The sequence below is a fragment of the Onychomys torridus genome, chromosome 3 (genome assembly GCF_903995425.1).
Source record: "Onychomys torridus chromosome 3, mOncTor1.1, whole genome shotgun sequence".
Taxonomy (NCBI): Eukaryota; Metazoa; Chordata; class Mammalia; order Rodentia; family Cricetidae; genus Onychomys; species Onychomys torridus.
The window spans coordinates 12,344,978-12,365,933 of record NC_050445.1 but is presented as its reverse complement, the minus strand read 5'-3'; the positions used below and the strand labels follow the sequence as shown (position 1 = coordinate 12,365,933).

General features: G+C 44.4%; 1 protein-coding gene across 1 annotated transcript in view; it reads right to left on the bottom strand.

Annotated features, from left to right (window-relative positions):
- Positions 1–19,001, bottom strand: part of Plekha8 (pleckstrin homology domain containing A8) — a 45,965-nt gene extending 26,964 nt beyond the window's left edge. The window contains exons 1-4 of the mRNA XM_036181483.1: positions 18,720–19,001; positions 4,134–4,250; positions 2,528–2,683; positions 1,199–1,323 (exon numbers count right to left, since the gene is read on the bottom strand). Of these exons, the coding sequence (XP_036037376.1) occupies positions 1,199–1,323; positions 2,528–2,683; positions 4,134–4,250; positions 18,720–18,759 (438 nt within the window). The 5' untranslated portion in view covers positions 18,760–19,001. The remainder of the gene's footprint in view (positions 1–1,198; positions 1,324–2,527; positions 2,684–4,133; positions 4,251–18,719) is intronic.
- Positions 19,002–20,956: the final 1,955 nt, after the last annotated feature.

The window sequence follows — 20,956 nt, the reverse complement described above, 5'->3', positions numbered from 1 at the left end:
CTTGCAGGGGTAAGGCACAATTCTCCTGCTCATCGTAAGATGTTTAACTGTACCCCTGGCTTCTAAACACTATATACCAATGGCATTTCCTCAATCCTGACATTCAAAATGTCCCCAGATATAGAACCTGTGGATTGGTAGTCCACGCTCTAGAATATAAATCCTGTAAGAACAGGAAAGAAATGACTTTTGGTTTTTCTGTCCCTTCATCCCCACAATCACAGTGCCTAAACACAAGGCAGCTGATGAATGAGCATAAGAAGCCAAAGAAAGTAAATGAAAGTGAGTTAAACCAGTTTTAACACAAAGACTTCCAAACAGTATTAGTGCCATGGTGTTCTAACACCTGAGAAAATGAATTGACACTCTTAGGCATACGCTCTGGGTTCCTCAGGCTGTAGCTCATAGCTGCTGTGAGGGCACTAGAGAGACCTTCTCTTCCTCAGTGAATAATTTCACACACAACCTAGTGGATCTTTTTCTGATGCTTTGAGACAGTAAAGGGCAACTTCATTAACAAATGTTAAAGGTCTCAATCCTCAGCTGGGCATGGTGGCACATGCCTACAATCCCAGAACTCAGGAAGCTTCGCTAGGAAGATTCAGAGGTTCAAAACTAGCCTGGGCTGAATAGTGAGATCCTGCCTCTAAACAAACAAACAAACAAACAAACAAACAAGCAAACAAACAGTGAACCTTGTTGGTGATGGCAAAACAAAGCCACATGTCCACCTCTGAGAGCATGGGGCTGTTTCAGAGCACATTTACTGTGACAGTACAGTCCTGTCAGTCTACCAAGAACGATGACAGCACTGACAGACATCATGCTGACATCTCAGTAGGCACATGTAAGCAAAGAGTTCAGTTAGCCAGGGAAGACTAGCTGTTTAAAAAGCAGTGCAAACCGGGAAGAACATACTTTAGTGAGGTCTTTTTTCTCTTTTTTCTTAATTCTAAAGCTAAAAGTCCCCCATATTATGGGATTTTTATGAATTAATCCTACATTCCTTTGAGGGTGAGAAAGCGTGTGCTTCTAAGCACTGCAATGCATGCATTTCTGTGTGGAATTCTGCCACTTTCTTTTAAAGAACAGTCAATTCCAAGATAGTCAGGATTAGTAGAGAATAAATGCCCACAGGAGATCTGACATTACTTTTCTGTAGCATGTCAGGAACATCGTCATGAAAATAACACTTTACCTCGGAGTCAGCAACACCAGATGTGGCCACTTCTTTTGTTTTATCTACTTGCTGAACAAGGAGGTCACAGTATAGCCTTAGTTCCGACATTTTGCTTTTCAAGTTTTCAGTGTTTTCTGCAAATTCTAAGTTAATGACAACAAGAAAAGGTAAAGTAGTTACCAGAAGGAATAGCCATTCCCTACTTAGTAAGCTGCGCAGACGTGGAGGAAGTAAGTCATGCCTCAAGTGAGGTTTATGGTATTGTTTTATGTGTGATAGGTAAAGATATGGGAGGAACAAAAACAGAAAGAGGGCATATCCCAGCTATTTCTTGAGGTAACGTACTGAACAACCAATCACAGTTCAGAAAGAGAAGAGTCTGGGAAGCCCCTCTGCTGAGAACTGGGGACAGAGCCAGAGCCAGAGTTCTGGGCTGAGTTCGCCTCTCTGTAATGTGGGATCCTAGTGATCTATACACTGGGAACAGGGTTCTGTCTGAGGACTGGTTCTACATGCACCCACACAGGGGTAATGGCACCCAGCTGTTACCAGTAAGGCTCTGCAACCACCTTGGTGCTAAGGAATCAGAAACAACTGTGGCCACTGCTGTTTTTTCATAAAAGTGTTACACATTATCACCTGCTTTGAGTCCAGCCAACAGCTTCAAGAATCTGTTCCTGATTTAGCACCAAAACAACTAAGGAAGAGGCCACTTTATTGTGTCTACTTGAAGAGTTAGGAACTTCTCTGTCACATGAAAGGCTCCTCAGCATAGCCAATCTCTTCAAGTGTACACACAGGCTTGTGGATCTGTGACAGTAGCAACCAGGGGCTAGGAAGTAAGCCTTGACACCCTTAGCCAGTGCAAAGAAGGTCTGCCATGGTGCCCAGCCCAAGTGATATCAATGAGCATTAAGCAGCAGCAACGTGGTAATTAAGTATCCACCCACCGTAGAGGAGACAATGGAAAGCAGGTATATACTGCCTGACTCTAGGCTTCTCTGGATCACCTACTCTACACCAAATTCTGTGATACCATTTCATGTCATCGCCAGACCTCACAGTCATCCTTTCAAGGCAGAAACCATCACCTTTGCAAAGATGATGTGAATGAAGCTCAGAAAAATTAAGTGACCTGTGGCAGAACCATACAACTGTGAAGCACTGAGACATCACTCAAGCCAGAGGTCTGGCTCCCAAGCCTTCATGTTTTCTACCACACTAAGAAATCAGAATTTGAATTAGGTAGGAACCCTGGTGTAAGTTTTGCTTAGACACATAACATTCCAACAATACCTTTGGGTAATTCCCAAGGTTCTCAGACAAGGGAACCTTATCAGTACTTGCCTTTTTCCTTCTGGGTCCTACTATCTGTCAGACAGGCCTTAGCAGATCCTAGGGCCACCAGCCACCGCTGTCTCTCTGCCACACTTCTGGCTTTTAGGTAGAAATACTGTTCCCCAGGGATGATCAGGTCCATGCGAGTGTTATCCACAGAATGAACTAGGAGCAATGAAGGAGGGGATCAGACTAGGTAAGAACTGCCTGGGCAGCTTCACCCCAACTTACTGTTTTGTTAAGATTTATTATGCACTTATGTGTGCATGTGTGTGTGTGTGTTGGGGGGGTGTATATGCCTGTGTGTATGCCAAGGCCAGAAGAGGTCAGCTACTCTCCTCTATCACTCTAACTATTCCTTTGGGGCAGAGCCTCTCCCTGAACATGTGTTCTCAGCTAAGGTAGCAGCCAGCAAGCCCCAGAGATCCTCCTGTGTCTGTCCTACTCAGATCTGGGGTTACAGCAGTGTGCTGGATCCCTAGCTTATTACATGGGTGCTGGGATCTAAATTCCAGTCCCTATTATTGGGCAGCAAGTGCTTTTAATTACTGAGCCACCTTTCCAGCCTCCTGAAAGCTTCTTCAGAGAGATGGGTCAGTCCTCACCAACTCTTTTAGTGACACTAAGTTCTAAACAGCTTTGTTGATCAGGAAGGGAAACCTTGCAGGGCGTAGTGGCATACACCTTTAATCCTAGCACTTGGGAAGTAATTACACAGTTCTCACGGGTTCCGATTAGTACTTGAGGGAGGTCATTATACAGGAACAAAGCCTCCTCCGTGGTTTCTCCGGCTTCCTATGTGACTCCTGCCTTCCCTACAGTCTATCATCATGATGTCATCTGACATGGTATGACCTACCCAGTGTGCTCTAACCAGAGTTAGCATTCTTCTGTTTTAGACTTCCCTATTCTAATAGCGTTAGTTAACTAAAATGGTTTTCTTTACATTACCCATACTTGAGTATTTTATTATGGCAATAGAAAACAGACTAATATACCTTTAACGAGCAAGGGTACAATCTTTATCTCCTTGTAGTTATTGGGAATCAAGAACCTATTTCCCCCTTTCTACTTTCCCTCAGCAGTCAGGCCAAAGTGTGGGTCTTAGAACCCTTCCAGAGAAGAAACTAGCAAAACACGTTCTCCTTCCCTTTCCCCAAATTCCTGTCAAATAGTTTTCTTCTCGGCCACACATCTCACTGTCCAAGAGTCTGAAGCTAAGAAGTAAAGACTATTTGTTGACCCTGTAGGTTTTTGCTTATTTTGACTGGGAGGTGGGTTGGGCAGATGGGTATGTATGTCTATCCTGATTTAAACACAAAAGCATTTGATGTTACAGTAAAGTCACCGGCACCTGCAAACAATCTCCAGCCCCAGGTGAGCAGGAAAGGAATGGGTACTGAGTGTGAAACCGCTGCTCTCATTATTCTGACTTAACCCACCCTGAAAAAGCTGGCTGCAGTTTTAGATTGCTTCCCAAGGCTCTATTGCAAGGACACTGTACCTCATATCCCAGTGTGTACTGCAGGAAGAGCAGAGAAAGGCATGCAGGGCTTTTTCATTCTTCTAGGGATATACAAAGAAAAATAAAAGTTGTAAGCTGCTTGTCACTCACCTTGAATCTCACAAACTGCCATCTGGATACTCCCTTTACAACCCTTCCATGCATCTTCAGGAGAATCATAATAGGACAGTATTCCCCCACAAAGAAGGAACCATCGAGGCTGCCAACCTAAAAACGGGAAAAGCCAGCACAATTACTCCTGGTGTGTAAGCCTTACACACTAGGCATAGAAGTGGGACCTAATAATGCAGAGTACTAAGTCCCAGATGTGAAGCCTTTTGCATTGCTTCTAAGAAGGACGCAGGTTAAACAAGACTTGTCCGTTTGAACTTATTCTTGTAAAATTTGAAACTAACAGTCCTACAGGTATATACTTTAGTCACATGAGATACAAAAGTTGGGAAGGATCAGGAGTAAAGAAGTGATGGTGAAGCCGGGCAGTGGTGGCATGCTTTTAATCCCAGCACTTGGTAGATGGGACAAGCAGTTCTCTGTGTGAGTTCAAGGCCAGCCTGGTCTACAGAGTGAGTTCCGGGACAGCCAGGACTGTTACACAAAGAAACTCTGTCTCAAAATCAAAAAGTGACGGTGATATGTAATAAGACTTACACAAGATTTTTATTTTTCACTCCCTGCCCCCTTTAACACAGTTCTCGTAATCTGTGATTCTTAATTTTTTACAGACAAACGATTACTGTCCTGAACGTCATTGTTATCACACATCCATCCCCTTTGTCTAGGAATTATCAGGAACTTAGAAACTGGGCTACAAAGATCATGATGACAGCTCAGCAAAGGGAATGTGGTGTCCAGACTGATGAACCTGTCTACAGAGCTCTTAGGACAGATGTCTCTGACCAGTTAGTATTGGCCAACCAAAGCACACAAACTTTAGACCCTCAAGATGTAGCTCTACTCCCGTCAATATCTGGGTATGGGGACAAGCTACATACAGCAGAAGCAGGCATCTTAGCTAGTCTTCTCACATGCCTTGTAATTCCAAACAAGCCAAACTGATTTGCGATGAATCAAGCTTCATCTTCTTCACAAAATGCCGACTATTTTGAAACACACACACACACACACACACACACACACACACACACCAGCAGGCATCTTCAGTTAGGTATAGTTTTCCTCTTAGTAGTACCACATTTCCTTTCTCTCATGTGACTTGACTGTGGCTGAGGCATCCAGAGAGAAGGTTGTGGGAACTTTGAGCAGAGCTCCAAGGACTGAACAGACACAGATATCTGTTCTTGCAGAGGACCATAGTTTGGTTTCCAGCACTTGCATGGTTCCAGAGGATCCAAAGCCCTCCTCTGGTTTCCATGAGCACCAAGCAATGTACAGCAACATACATGCAGGCTAAACATTCACATGCATGAAAAATAAAAACTTTTTTTGTAGTATGGGTACACCACCAACCGCTGTCCAAATGGCACTTATTTATGTTTGGGGAGATGCTGTGCTTCCTGGAGCCACTCTTCTCTTCCCTGTTTCCCCCAGTCTGAGTGGTCTGCACTAAACCTAAGGGAAGGAATTGGGAAAGCAGGTGAGATGTCCCTCCCACTCACCAGGGCCTGCTTTTCTAAGAACCACACAAGACACAATCCTGCCAGCAAACACTTCTTTCACCTCCTTAAATAAAACCAGATGAACATTAATTCTCAATGATCTACTCTTCAATAATTCCTGAACTGAAATATCCTGCCATATGACTTTTTTCTCACCAAAGGTAAATATTCTTTCAAAAAATTGCAGCTATTCCTCTTGTCAGCCTTTCTGTATTGAAAGTTTCTGCCTAGAGAGGAAGACCCTTTATTGACTGTAAGGCTCCCTATGGTCTTATCATGGCCACAGCCCACAATCCTAGCAAACTTGTTGAGATGAATTCATAATATATTTATGTTGGAAGAGAATACTTTGTAATCTCAACTTCAAGTTCTATAGAAACAAAATGTGATGGCCACCACCCACACAACCCAGTAAAGCCATCATTCATCAGAGTACCCTGATGCTCTCCTGGTATCACCAAAGCACTACACATCTGCAAAAGAATCTGATTATCTACAGCACTGTGTAGGCCGCTTTGCCCTCACTGAAACCAAGATTCTCAGAATCTGAAATGGGAAGAAGTCTTTGAAATCACCTAGGTTCAATATATGGGTAAGGAAACCTATACCAAGGCACATACTACACACAAGAGAACTCAGGAGAAAATCATGCCTTCCTACATTGCCCCTGTGCACACAAAAACTCCTAAGCTTTGGCTCCCTGTTGGTAGAAAGCCATCCTGATACAGAGCAGCCTTTTCACTTAGAGCTCAACTCCTGCCACTCTGACTTGTGTGGACGCTTCCTGCCCCTGAAACATATCACAATTTTTGTGTAGAAAGCATCTGAGACATACCTGATAACTAATTCATCGAGTTTAGGACTTTTGCTTTAGCAGTCTCCAAGAAAAAGAGGCCACAGGATCACATATTGATATACCAAGTGAATTACGACAAAGAATCAGCTCATCCCAAGATCTGCACTCAGCAAAGCTGAGGCCCATGGAGGTTTCAGAGGTCAATATCCCACCCCATTCACTCTAGCTGGGCACGTGGAGTCCCTTCTTACCCAGCCTTTTTGTTTTATTCTAGACTTTAAGCAGCTAAGTGAGGCCCTATAAACATGACTGGAAGAGCATTCTATTTAATTGATCTACCATTTCAAGGGCTAATATTATTTAAAAATACCCTAGACCCATCCAGAGTGTTTCCCCAAACATCTGAGGACCTGAGCCCCTCAGCTTTCCATTACTATGACAAACATCCTAAGATAAATCAACTTGCAAAGAGGAAAGGTTTTGGCTTGGTATTTTACCAGATGTTTCAGGTCATGGTCACTGGGACTCCACTGCTTTTGGACTGTGGTGAAGTGGTACATGATGGCTGTGGCTAAGAGCTTGTTGATGCAAGATGCTTGCCTTATGGAAGCAGAAGTGGGACCAGCATCCCACTTTTCCAGAATATGCCCCTCAGTAACCCCACTTTCTTTTCCTAGGCTCCTCATAAAGTTTCTGACACCTGCCAACAGTATGAAGCTGAGGACCAAGACTTAATGAAACACATGGGCCTTTGAGGAGCATTCCAAATCCAAGCTACACCAGCCCCCTGTGGCTCAAACGGACACTAAAATAAACCACCACATCAATTTCAAGAGCATTCTTAACATAGCAAAGAATTTTTAAAAGCCTGCCAATTAAATAAAGATAAAACACTAATCACAATGTGATTCCAGGTTCTGTAATAACAATAATAAAATAACATCTTGAAATTAAAAAAGAATGTACTAAGCTAGCTTTCTCTTACAGGGATCCTAAAATGCTGAAAGTCCTCCCCTCTCTGCACAGCCCAGCTGCAGTGAGCTTTGCTGGTGGACTGCACTAGTGAAGGCACAGAGGTCCTTGTGCTCACAGAGAAGCACTAAGAGAGCCAGGAATGTTAATCACACAGGGGTGTCTCCTCAAGGGAGGAGATACAAATCAAATACCTACATTCCATCCAGAAAGCTGAGAATGGTCATTGTTAACGACCTATTGACCTTTTTGCTATCTGAAGGAACAGATGTCACCCTAATTGCCCAGAATGATTATTCTGGACTCTTCCCGCCCTAGACCATTACCCATCCTTAGGGGAGATGTCACACATACTTTATGGCCTGCTGACCTCTATGTTATAGGTCAGAGACCACACTAGATTCTAGGCCATTTAGCAATAGAACCCATCCTCATTGTCACAAGTACTTTGTGAAAGTTTCTATGTAGTCACACCTTAACAAAATAATAAAGATGTGCCAGATTAGAGGAGCAAAAGGCAGCAAAATCCTTTAACTAAGCTCCTGAGTCCCTGAACAAACCTCCTGAGCCCCTGAACTAACCTCCTGAGCCCCTGGGCTAACAACCTCCCGAGCCCCTGAGCTAACAACCTCCCGAGCCCCTGAACTAACCACCCGAGCCCCTGAACTAACCTCCCGAGCCCCTTTACTAGCTTCAGCTTTAGCTTTTCCCACAAAACCTCCACTGAGTTTGAATGTTTCCTAGTAGTTGCTGCAAGGTTTTAAAATATGTAAATCTTTGTCCTCATAGAGAGCAACAGAAAATTCAGCTTTTCCCTAGATTATTAAGGCCAACTGACTAATGTTAAGAAAATAAATTGAAATTAAAATTCTTAAAGGATTGACAAATTTTCTGAAACAGTAAGCCAAAATTTAACTTTTACCATAAAACTATAGTTTCTATGTTTTTAATCCATGTTATAATGCAGTGTTGCAGTGGTTTGAATAAGAATGGCCCCATAGGCTGATTGATATATTTGAATACTTAGTCATCAGGGAGTGGAACTATTTGAGAAGGATTAGGAGGTGTGGCCTTGTTGGAGGCAGTACGTGTTAGAGAGGTGGGATTGGAGGTTTCAAAAAGTTCCCACCAGGCACAGTGTTTCTCTCTGTCTGCTGCTATGCATGCCGCCATGTTCCCACCATGCTCCCCCAGCATGATAACAGACTCACCCTCTGAAACTGTAACCAAGCTCCCAATTAAGTGCTTTGTTTCATAAGAGTTTCCTTGATCACAGTGTCTCTTCATAGCATAGAACAGTGGGTAAGACAAACATATATGGTTTATATTATATAAATGTGTTAAGAATGAACCATTTTAAACTGAAGCAAAGCATTTACTGATCTCAAGTAACCCTGACCTCCACAACAACCTTGATGGTTTTCAACATCTGGCCTGGCACTCAGCCACACCAGATCTCCTCAGAGCCCACCTATACCTCAACATCTCTAGCAGAGCCCCACAGAGAAGGTGACTAGGAAAGCCGTGGGCTCCTGTGCCAGGACAGTCAGTAACTGAGGAGGAGGGAACAGAGGGAAGAAATACCCCTTATCATAACAGGTAAGGTGTGATTAGCCAAATTACAGGCTCCTTAGTAACATTAATTAATCTACAGAGCATGATTTTAGCAGTCAAAATTGTCAGGTTTAGAGTCTAGAGAAACGATCATAGACCTCAAGAAGTGACAGGCTTACAGAGGGCAGGGATGCAGGTAGTGAGGGGCTAAGTATAATTACAATTATTCAAAACTCTCTGGAGACTCCTGTGTAGTCTGCTCTGTTACATCTCTTGTGTACAGTGGGCAAACAGACTGCATACTTATTTATCATGTATTACATGCTTTCTGCATGAACCACCAGACTAGAGTGAGAACATTTTGGCACAAGTTGAGACTCCTGTCATACAGAAGAGTTATTGCTGCAAGACACTCAGTTGCTCTGAGCCTTCTTTGCAACTAGTTAGCAGAGGCAAACTAAGTAGTTTCAAAGTGTCCTTCCAAACTGACAACATCATCTTCTCTCTCCCCTGGTGTCCTTCTGAACACATCTTGCATCACCATCCAAGCTGTAAGCTGAAAGCCCAATTCTGCCTTATCCTCCAGGCCAGTCACTGAGCCCCTCCATTCTCAATATTTCTGTGTGTTTTCAGCATCCCACTGTGCCACACTGGGACATGGAATGTGAGGTCAGACACAGGATGGTAATGCAGATCGAGCTCACTGTGGTTTTTAAGTTATTAATCATGTGAGCCTAGGCTCACTCATCAGTGACAAGGGAGTACTGTCCTTCCCCGCTTCTCCCCACCTCCACTTCACTCTAACTCCCTTGTCATGCCCAGCCAGGTCAGTCTTCCTGGAAGACTGTTCTCACCCATCTGTCTTCCTGTTCTGAAGTCCTGCTCAGTGTAATAATCTCACTCCTCACACCCCGCTAATATTTTCTCCTAGAAAAGAATGTGTTCTGGTCCTGTTTCCTCCTTTGAAACCCAGTGCTGTGCCTTACCTGTGTCCACACCAAGTCTACCCACCCTTCCATCTTACCTCTTCCAAGACACTTTTCCTTCATCGTCGCTAAAAGGGGGTTCCTAGCATTTGTTCTTGACAAAAATGTGCCTGTTCCTGTTAGCTAATTTTATACTTTCCTTTTTTTGTTCTTTTTTTTTTTTCTTCTTCCTATTTTCTGGCTGCTTACATTGGTGTCACAGGTAGTGTAGTGGAATAATTATTTTAAGGTGTGTTACTTTTGTTTATGTTGCATTAGTTTAACTCTGTGAAGCTGTGTTACTGTGCCCGTGTAAAACACTTGATGGGCTAATAAAGAACTGAATGGCCAATAGCAAGGCAGGAGAAAGGATAGGCGGGGCTGGCAGACAGAGAGAAAATACAGAGGGAGAAATCTGGTAGTATAAAGCTAGGAGCCAGAGGAGGAGGAAGACTCTAGCCACCCAGCTACACAGCCAGCCATGGAGTAAGAGTAAGAAAACGAGAAAAGCCCAGAGGCAAAAGGTAGATGGGATAATTTAAGTTAAGGAAAGCTGGAAAGAAATTTAGTCAAGCTAAAGCCAGGTATTCACAAGTAAGAATAAGCCTCCATGTGTTATTTGGGAGCTGGGTGGTGGCCCCCCCAAAGACCCAAAGATCAAACAACAACAGCTAGGGCTGGTTGGTCTCTCTCCACAAGAAGTGAATACAGGCCAACAGAAGGAAGGAGCAAAAGTCACCTGCAATGCCAAACCAGATGGCCTGAGATGCCTACAGCTGAGTCGTCAGAGGCAATCCAAATCTCAGTAAAGCCACTAGGGTGAAAGATAACACCTAACTTCCTCTAGAGACAGCTATATACAATGCGACCCTCCAAGACATGGCAAGTCACAGCCTTGGGGCAGCCACGTAAAAACTTGTATGTCCAAACCCACACTCAAATGGAAGTGAATTTCTGTGATTGAGGAGGTCCTCTGTCAGACTACAATCTCTTGAGCACAAAGACTCTGTCCTGCCCCAAATAGGGGTCCTAGCACTCACTCTCAAAGGGTCTGATGGATGAGAAACTCAAGCTCAATATGGGTTTCTCAGATGAATAAATGAGAAGGGAGTAATAGTGTTGAAAGAGATTTGTGAAATCATTTTGCTGATATTTAAAAATAAGGACAGCTTTTCTTAGAGCATTTCTAGCTGAAGGAAATGGAGAGTACTTTCAAGCAAATAATTTCCTATGCTATGACACAATACTGAGAACAGCTCTCTGTAGCAGTATTTTCCATATATTTCGCATTTCTTGACCTTTTCAGGTGCTGCCACATATTCCACAAGCCTGACACAGGATCCAAGAAAGTAGCCAGGCATCGTGGCATTTAGATGCACCATACTTGTCTTATACATCTGTCTGGTACACAACATAACATCATCTCTCTTACATCTGGTTCTAATGGAACTTGGCTGACTTTTGCTCATTCTAAACAAAACAAAGTGATGGTAACAGGAAATGATAAGGACTAAACACCAAGAATGAAATCTGAGAAAAATGATCCCCAATCTTCTTTAGCTCACAGATCTAAGACTCTAGATCACCCCCAATATACCCAACAATATCATACAGCAAAATGAGAGAGTGTGGCACTCCTGGTGGGGAGCTCACCTCCATATACATACTATGCTGTCTATGCTGCCATGCTTATTTTGTTGTCACAGTGGTATGCCTGCAGGAAAGAGCCATATTACCAAGACACTACTGAAACTGAAAACTGTCAGAGGTGCGGTCTGGTGGGATATCTCTAGGACACAGGAATGTCCTTTTAGAGGACTGTAGGACCCTAGAAACCTCCTTTATCTGGTTTGTTTCTTGGCCATGAAGTAAATGATCTGCTCTTCCATACACTTGCACCATGATGTGCTACCTCACCACAGGCTCAAAACAACAGGACCAACAGATCACAGACCAGAACTCCCAATATTACAAGTCATTCTTTTTATAGGGTTAATTATCACATGGATTTCACCACAGTAACAAGAACTGAACAACATACTCTGTCACTGAATCAAAAATTCCGAGTGTAAAAGTTAATCATTAGACATTTACATGTGGAAGAATGAAGTTGCACTGTACCTCACATCAGATATGAAAGTTAATTAAAAATGAACCAGAGATTTAAATGAAGAGCAAAAACTATAAAGAAAAAATACAACTGTATCTTCATGGTCTGGGGCTAGGCAACAGTTTGGTATCTGATAGTTATGCTATCAGAAGCACACAAAAGAAAATATCTGATAAATTAGACTATATGAAAATTTCAAACTTTTGTGTTCTCAATGATAACCTTAGGAAAATGAAAAAGGCAACCCATATAATAGATAATTAAATCCATACATCTGATAAGAAATTGACATCCACACTAAAGAACTATTATAACTCTATTAGGAGGAAGAAACCCCATTAGCAAGTGAGCAAAGATATAAATAGACATTTCTCAATGCTTCTAAGTAAATAAAAAGATGATCAACAGCTCTAGTTAGGGAGATAAATCAATTCATATCAGTAGGGTTAGCTACATTATGAAATAAAGGGACAAGTATCAGCTAGGATGTAAAGACACTGAACCTTGACTACTAGTGAGATGTTATGTGTTGTGAAGCCTGGACAATTGGGCACTTTCAAAATTGTTAAAAAGAATTATTGTACACCCAAAAAAATCCACTTCAAGACATATACATCCAAGAGAAATGAAATATCTATATAACTTGCACACAAATGTTCACTACAATATTATTCATAATAGCCCATAAATGCAGCAATCCCAATGTCATCTATTGAACAGATATGCAAAACAGTGTGCAGTGAAGTATAATTTAGTGGTAAGAAATTAATCAATACATGCCACAAGATGGATAAACAAAATAAAATCCTAAAATCATGTGATTTGTTTAAACAGAATCCAGCTCTTCAAACTGTTCTAGGAAGTTGTGGAACCTTCTGGAAGGAATCTAGCTGGCAGAGGTGAGGCTTGAAGATTACAGGCCAGCTCCACATTTGATCCAAGTTTTGCTTCTGGACTGCCTGGCAATGTGACCAGCTGCTGCATGCTCTTGATGCCACAGCCAGGGCAAGCTCATACTGCCATGCCTTTCCAGGCATGATGGACTGTGTTCCCTAAGCTGTTAGCCAGGATAAGTCCTTCTTCCTTTAAGTTGTCTCTGTCAGCTATTCTGTCAAGGGCAAGGAAAGTAAATGACATAGAAAATAGCTAGACTAGGCAAGTCTATACAAATGGAACAGAGGTTGCTACATGCAGGAGGCAGGGCTGTGAAAATGCTCTAAAATGAATGGTAGTAATGGTTGCACTGTGTGTATGTACACACAAACTACTGACTTGTATATTTTAAATGAATGAATCTTATGGTATCTCAATTATTATTTCAATGAGGATGTTGCAATTACAACAACAGAAAAATGTGAACAAGTAGCTGTGAGACTATGACCCCTACTCTGGGTCACCGTGTTCTAGATATCCTCTTGGCAATTAGACAACATAAAGATACAGGGCAAGAGTCACTTCTACCACGCGGGGGAAACACCACATTGCCTCCTCACTGGCAGCCACCTGGCCAGCATGATGCAAGCTTTTGCTGTTTCTGGAGTGCAGTGCCACAATGTGTTTGTGCCTAACCTGCTCAAAAAACTTGCAACTGGTTAGAGCTTGAGGTAACAGCTCTCCTGTCTGCTAAGTGGGCAGGAAAGTGGGTAAAGTAGAAAGCACAGCTGGAAACTCTCTGGTTAAATATATGCCGAGTATGCCAAGTATTCCATACTCAAAGTTTCCCTCACTCTCAACTCCTCCCTAGCTCCTCCCCTCAAATAGTCCTGCATTCTAGGTCAAACATGCTTCAAATATAGGTACATTATGAATCAGCTAGCATTATATAATGATCAAGCCAGAGGGACCTTTGACAGTATTATGTAAGGGAGCAATGACTCTGGAGCCACTTATTAACTGTGTGACCTTAAGCCCAATCTAATGTTGTGATTCAATGCCTTCATCTCAAAAGCAAATGATAAAGGCTTCTCAAAGTTCATGTAAGGTTCAAATGCAAAATGTTCAGAATAGCAGGTATCACATTGTAAGTGCTGATGCATTTTAAACAGTCTTAGAATTAAACTAGTAAGCCACATTCTTTTTATGGGGGAGGAAGATACTAAAGTTCAAAAAGGTCAAGTGGCTGGCACTGGCAGTGATGGAGCTGCTGTCCGATTCCAGCCCTCACTGACTCTAGCCAACAGTCCTGCTCAGATGATACTGACCACATTCTAGGTTTTAAAAGATATGAACAGTGAGAAAACAGTGTCTGGCAGTTGTATACCGTGCATGTCACAACACATATTGATTCCTTTTAAATATCCCAAATTAGGTGGGCAGTGGTGGTGCACGCCTTTAATCCCAGCACTTGGGAAGCAGACACAGGTAGATCTCTATGAGTTCAAGGCCAGCCTGGGCTACAGAGCAAGTTCCAGACAACCAAGGCTACACAGATAAACTCTTGTCTTGAAAAAAAAAATCAATTAATCAACACCCCAAATTTAATTTTCTATCATCTGAAATTAAATTTCAACAACAAATCCCTGAATGTCTAATATTCTGTACTTTAAAGAGAAAGATGGCCCTAAAGCTTTTCATTTTTCACCAAAGAAGCACAAGGAGCATTGAATAAAACTGGTAACTGAGTGAAAGAGCTTTCTCTTCTGTTCCTGCCTTCTTGAATCACATTCATGCTAGAAATTTAGATGCTTTTCTCAAGACCTGATGCTTCTAACTTTCAATAATAGACATCTATAAAATAACGGCACTGCTTGTGAAACACAAGAAGTGCAGTAGACATATGTAAAGAGAGAGGGTCTTACCATGCAGCCCAGGCTGGTCTGTGGTGTCTCAGGATCCTGAGTGCTAGGATACAGACATGTGTCACTAGCACGCCTGGCAAAAACAAAACACTTGGATCTTTTTTTACTCATGGTAGGCAAGCTTGTCCACTGAGCTGTGACCCCTGACCTGTAACTGGAAAACTTTGAATGCTGCAAGCTGAGTAGCTCATTTGAATTTCACACACTTGCACACTTGTGCATGTGCATAAACACCCAGACCACACCACACCACACCACCACACCACACACCGCCACGCCACGCCACACCACACCATACCACAGGACACCACACAGCTTACACAGGCCATGATAAGGCTTCCCAAATACCCTAGCATATCTGTTGTCTCCAGTCAGATGGCTCCTCCTCTTTCCACAGACTCCTGGTCCCTGTCTGTCTGAAGCCTTCCCACATTGCTCCTGTGCCAGATTCTTCTGCACCACCATCTACTGCTACTGGACAGTTGTCTTGGTCCATGTGCCTAGTTAGGTTGACCCACCTTCTGGCTCTATTTAATAAAGCAATTTTCCCAGGCAACCTAGACCAACCTCCTAGCTGTCCCTGAACCCCCACACACATTTGGAACCTGCTTGTAACTAATCCAATCTTTCCTACAGGCCAGACCATAAGGCATAAGCAGAGCAAGAGAGAGCTGTCTGCCTGTTCAACAGAAGAATAATTAATACATTCTCCAAAGATTCAATGGCTGAATAGATGTACTAAAGTTTTCCACTCAAATTCAACACCTTCTTTTTGTTTGTTTGTTTGTTTGTTTGAGACAGGATTTCACTATGTAGCCCTGGTTGTTCTGGAACTCATTATACAGACCAGGCTGGCCTCTGAACTCACAAAGATTCACCTACATCTGCATCCTGAGTGCCAGGATTAAAGGTGTACATCAAGCTTTTCACAAGCAGAAATACACACGCTACATAAAAGGGATAGGTTATGAGCTCTTTTTGGAGAAAATTCCAGAAGACCTCGGGATAGAGATATTAAAGTAACTATATGCAAACCATAATCAAAAAAGTCTTTAAAATAAGCTTCATACACCACATATTTGAGTAACAACACAGTAAGCAAACTGGTATTCAACTTCATCCTACTGGCTAGCTTTCCTAGCAATGGAGGGTGCTATGCATGCTAGTAGAAAAAAAAATGCAATCTTCAATCTCATTTGGCTGTGACCCCTATGAGGTATAGTAATGACTGGCTTGACAAGATATGTCCCCTGGTACAACAGTGGCATGAACGTTATGGACATAACTAACCACTTTCTGATTGCATCTAAAGTCTGCTCTATGAAATGGAACCCATTCCTGGCAGTGTTAATAATGCCAAGAATTTGTGGTTAGATAGGTAACAGGGCCAAGAGGAGAATCTAATATTATTATCTACTAAAAGGACATAGCATTAAACCAACTTTTAGTGACTTATTCCTGTACCCATAGATCAGTGCATTGCTTAATACTTATCAGAGAAGTTTCTCATCATTGTGGATGTTAATGAACACAGAGACCCTCAACTGCTTGATGTGTGGAGACTTAAGAGACTGGAGTGCTCAGTCCTAAATGAAACAAACATCACACCCGACCCCTAAGGCCCAGGCACCTTGTGGAAGAGTAGGTGAAAAGACTGTCAAATTGAAGGATGATAGATAACATCAAGGACACAACAGGACAGGTGCTCATATGCACCCAGTGACTGTGACAACACCCACAATACTTGTGCAAGCTCAAGCCAGACAAAATCCCAGCACTAACTGAGAAACTATTGGCATCTGATGATGGCTAGGAGAGGGGGAGTCAGTTTTCCTTAATGGTATGATCCCTAGCAGGCCCCCACTGGAGAGTATTTGGGCAATATTAGCTATAGGAGAAGGAAGAGGAGGAGGAGAACTTCATGTTGTGTGGGGAGTATTGGTGGAAAGGGTAGATTTGGGAGGAATTGGAGAAAGGGAAGCAGGATGAATATGATCAAAATAAGTTGAGTGACATTCTCAAAGAACAAATAAAAATATTTTTAAAACAAAAGCTTCAGAGGAAAAAAATGAGTAACGTCTCCCCCAAAGCTCATCATTCACACTCCAATAGCTCTTTGTGGGAGACCAACAAACAAAGGAGAGCAAAGGAAACAAGGACCCCCCCCCCCCCCCCCCCGTGATCTTCCTAAGTCATAGCCATTCTCTCCCAAAGTAAGTTCATTTTCCAGTGAAAGACAATGTGCTGAACCACAATTCTCAGCATATCCAGAGGAGCATCCAGGGGTGTGAGGGCTTTTAATGAAGGGTGAGCTGGCTGGCAAGCCAAAAGAACCAGCAGCTATGGCTCCAGTGCCATCCTTAGGCTTCACCCACGAACCACTCAACAGTACTAAGAGCTCTTACTCAGGGGAGAAAAAGGTAGACTCAACATGAAAACAGATGCTATGGGCATCCCAGAACAAAGATTCCCAAAGACTCTTCTAGAAAAATCTTGGCCCAGTGAAGGATACAGAAGATGGGGGGAGGGAGCATTTTATTCCCACAACTTTCCATACAGAAAGGGGAGGGAAAGGAAGAAAGGAATTAAGTTGGGGCTGGAGAAGAAAGTGCCCTCTTTCCCTCTCTCTCTCTCTCTCTCTCTCTCTCTCTCTCTCTCTGTGTGTGTGTGTGTGTGTGTGTGTGTGTGTGTGTGTGAGAGAGAGAGAGAGAGAGAGAGAGAGAGAGAGCGAGCGAGCAGGGGGGTGAAGTTGATGTAAGGATTTACCATTAAGATGCATACCTACCTCTCAGAGTTTAGGACAACCTCCAAAGGAGAATGGCCTGGTCAAGCCTCCTCTCCTCAGATAAGCAGCACGCTAATAGGCTCCCAGAATTCAACAGACTGAAGCTCATTTTGGAGTAATCCGAATCTAACCTAATCTCTCTGCTGACATCACTGAAGATCCTTGAAATGAAGGCCTGGTCTTTTTAAGGGCAGCACTTCCTATCACTCCCTCTGGTAGTGATTAAAGGAGAAAGAAATAACTCAGTGCTAATTACTGCGCTACCCAGAGAGAGAGTTCAGGTACACGCCGACAGGTGTACTTCCGCCTGTACTGTGCTGTGACCTCCTCAAAAGTACAGTGCCAACTCTTCCCAGCCATGTCTGTCCTTACAACAGAACTGCCCCATCAAAGGGTGGGGAAACTCCAACTCTAGCTGGGAAGATTTCTGGTTCCTGCATTCTCACTGACACAATGTTAACCCATTTTCCAGAAAAAAAAGTTTAACCTCAAAAACGCATCCAGCACAGTTCGTGCAGCATATAACTTATTAGATACCATTTGCTGATCAGAGGAAAGCAACGCTCGCTGAGAATCATCTTCACCGCTGAGGAACAGTTCTAACTTCTAGATAGTTGCGGAAAGTGCTTCCAAGAGCTAGAAGAGGGCAGGGTGCTATTTTAAGCCATTGTGCTGGGCAAGGCAAGGACAAGGTTGCTAATATCTGCATTCATTTTATGACAGGGTCTGGAACAAAAGAAATATTCCGCGAGAAAAGCCGAACGCCAGCGCACACTTCGGGGCTTCGGACTGCGGAGCTAGAGCTCCGCTGTTCCGGTCTGCAGGGGGATGACCCTGAAGGTGCCAAGCGAGAGTCCGTGGAGACTCTAGGATACCAGGGGCTGCTGGCACTCCCTCGGCACCCTGCCACAGGCCTAGGGCCCAGGCTTGGCCGTCCCCCACCCCCTACGCCCAATTCGCAAGACTGGGGTGGACCCCGCGGCGGGCCCGGGGTGCCGGTTGCACCCCAATGTCGGTCCGGGCCGCGAGCCGGCGGAGGGCGCCGCCTGGCGCACCGCGCACACCGAGGCCCGCACTCACCGCTCAGGTAGTTGGTCCACTTGTACAGCACGCCCTCCATGGCGCCCGCGGGCCCCTCGCCGCCCCGGCCCGCCGCGGGGACACCGGACCGGCCTCACATCCTGGGCCCGGGGGCGGGGTCACCGCGGCAGCCCAGGAGCACCAGCTTCTGGTCCGGGGTCTGCGCCTGCGCCAGGCGCGGTCGCTGTGGACGAGGCGGGGCGGCCGCCGGAGCGAGGCGAGGGAGGCGCGGCCCCTGAGGCGGCGCCGGGTCGCGGGCAGGCGCCTTTCCGCGGCCACGGAGCTCACAGCGCCCGCCCCGGCGCGCTCGCGCATGCTCATTGCGCCGCGCGCGGGCGCGCGCGCCCCCCCCCCCCAAATCCACGCCGGGGTTTGGCCGCGCGGCCCGCCCGCCGTGGGGCTGGAGGGCGGGGCGCGGGTGCGGACGTGGGTAGCGGATCACCCCTGGCTTCTAGTCCCCAGGGGTTCAGCCTTGAATGTCAAGATTGTCAGCGTAGAGTGATTTCGGGCCGAGACCCGGAACCCTCGGATGAGTCGAGTGTGCACTGCGTTTCCGGCTGCACTCCGGTGTACGGCGCTATTCAAACTGCAGGGCCTCTTGAGTGGAAGAGCTTGGTCTTTGGACCGCTGGCATTGACTTCACCTGGGGCTCTGTTAAAAATACCATCTCGCCCGGGTTCCAGACCTTTTGGATCAAAATCTGCATTTTCGCAAGCTCCCCAAGGGGGATGCCTATGTACATGACAAGTGTGAAAATGCACCGTTGTTAGAATTTTTGGCCAAGAAAAGTGTTAATCACTGGCTAAGTGGAAGGAAAATGTTAGAAAGAGCACAATACAACCCAAATGCTAATGTCACAGAAGTATGCTAGGGTGTGCTAGGGTGTGGGCATTTTGTTTTTCCTTAATGTAAGGATGACAGATTTAGTAAATAATATATAACTTAATTGGTTATTTACCTGAACTGCACATCTTGCCTAACGCCCTCGCTTTTATTTTAATCTAGCGATTCTCGTTTCATGATTCCCAGTTTCTTTTCGGGCCACTACAGTGGACTACATAATTAGGGCAAGAGTGTAGATAGAACTAGGAACTTGAAGCTGTGTAATGTAAACACGAATGCTATTTCTTCTTTAAAGAGAAATGTCCTTAGCCAATATTTACTCTACGCTAAGGCCACTCAAGTGATGAATCATAGCAGTCATTAACAGTAATGTTTGTGAAATGAATCAGGTCTAGTCTTAAGGTGGAGTGCAAATTCTTTGTGGCCAAGTGACCTTAAGCAGGACACTAACTGCTAGCCTAAATTTGTTTATCTTCTGTCCCAGCTAGTTTTATGCCAGTTTGATACAAGATAGAGTAATTTGGAAAGATGAGCTCTGAACCGTCATAAGATTTGTCTGTGGGCGAGTCTGTAGTGCATTTTCTTAATTACTGATTGATGCGGGAGGGCCCAGTCCATTGAGAGTGGTGTCATCACTGGGCAGGTGGTCCTGGGTGCTATAAGAAAGCAGGCTGAGCAAACCAGTGAGCAGCATCCCTCCATGGCCCCTCTATTAGTTCCTGCTTCCCGACTCCTGTCTTGAGTTCCTGTCCTGACTTCCCTGGATGGTGGGACTGTGATATGAGGTGTAATGGATAAAAATCCTTTCCTTCCCAAGTTGCTATTGGTCATGATGTTTTAACCCAAGAATGGAAAGCCTAACTTAGACACTGTCTAAATGGCAAGAATAGCCATGTTAAATTAGTGAGGCTCTTGCACCAGAAGGTGCTTTGTGAACTTTAGCATCCTTATTCGTCCTTAGAGTTCACGTTCTAAGTTAGTAAGCCACAGTTCTGAGCCATTGTTTGTGGTATCTTGAAGGTGGGTGTGCTCTCCAGTGTCCGGTCTTTCCAAAAACCCGTGTCACCTGGTCCGGGGCTCTTCAGTAGCTCGGTTGGAGCTCTTTACAGAGAGGGAGCCCTCCCCCAAGGAGTTTCCTGTTAGCTCTGCACTAAGCTGCTCTCCCAAGGTGGGAAAATTTCTTAATCCGCGGCCTCTAGGACTACTCGAGAAGCAGGATCCGGCGGTCTGACCCAACACCATACCGAAGCACTGGACTGTTGCAGCGCCATTGGTTGGAGAGGAGCCTGATGGACAGTACTGCCAGCCAATGGAAGACAGCCCTTCCAAAGCAGCCGCCTTATCAGAGCCAATCACGTTGGGATGGGGCTTTAACTCTTTAAAGGAGAGTTCGC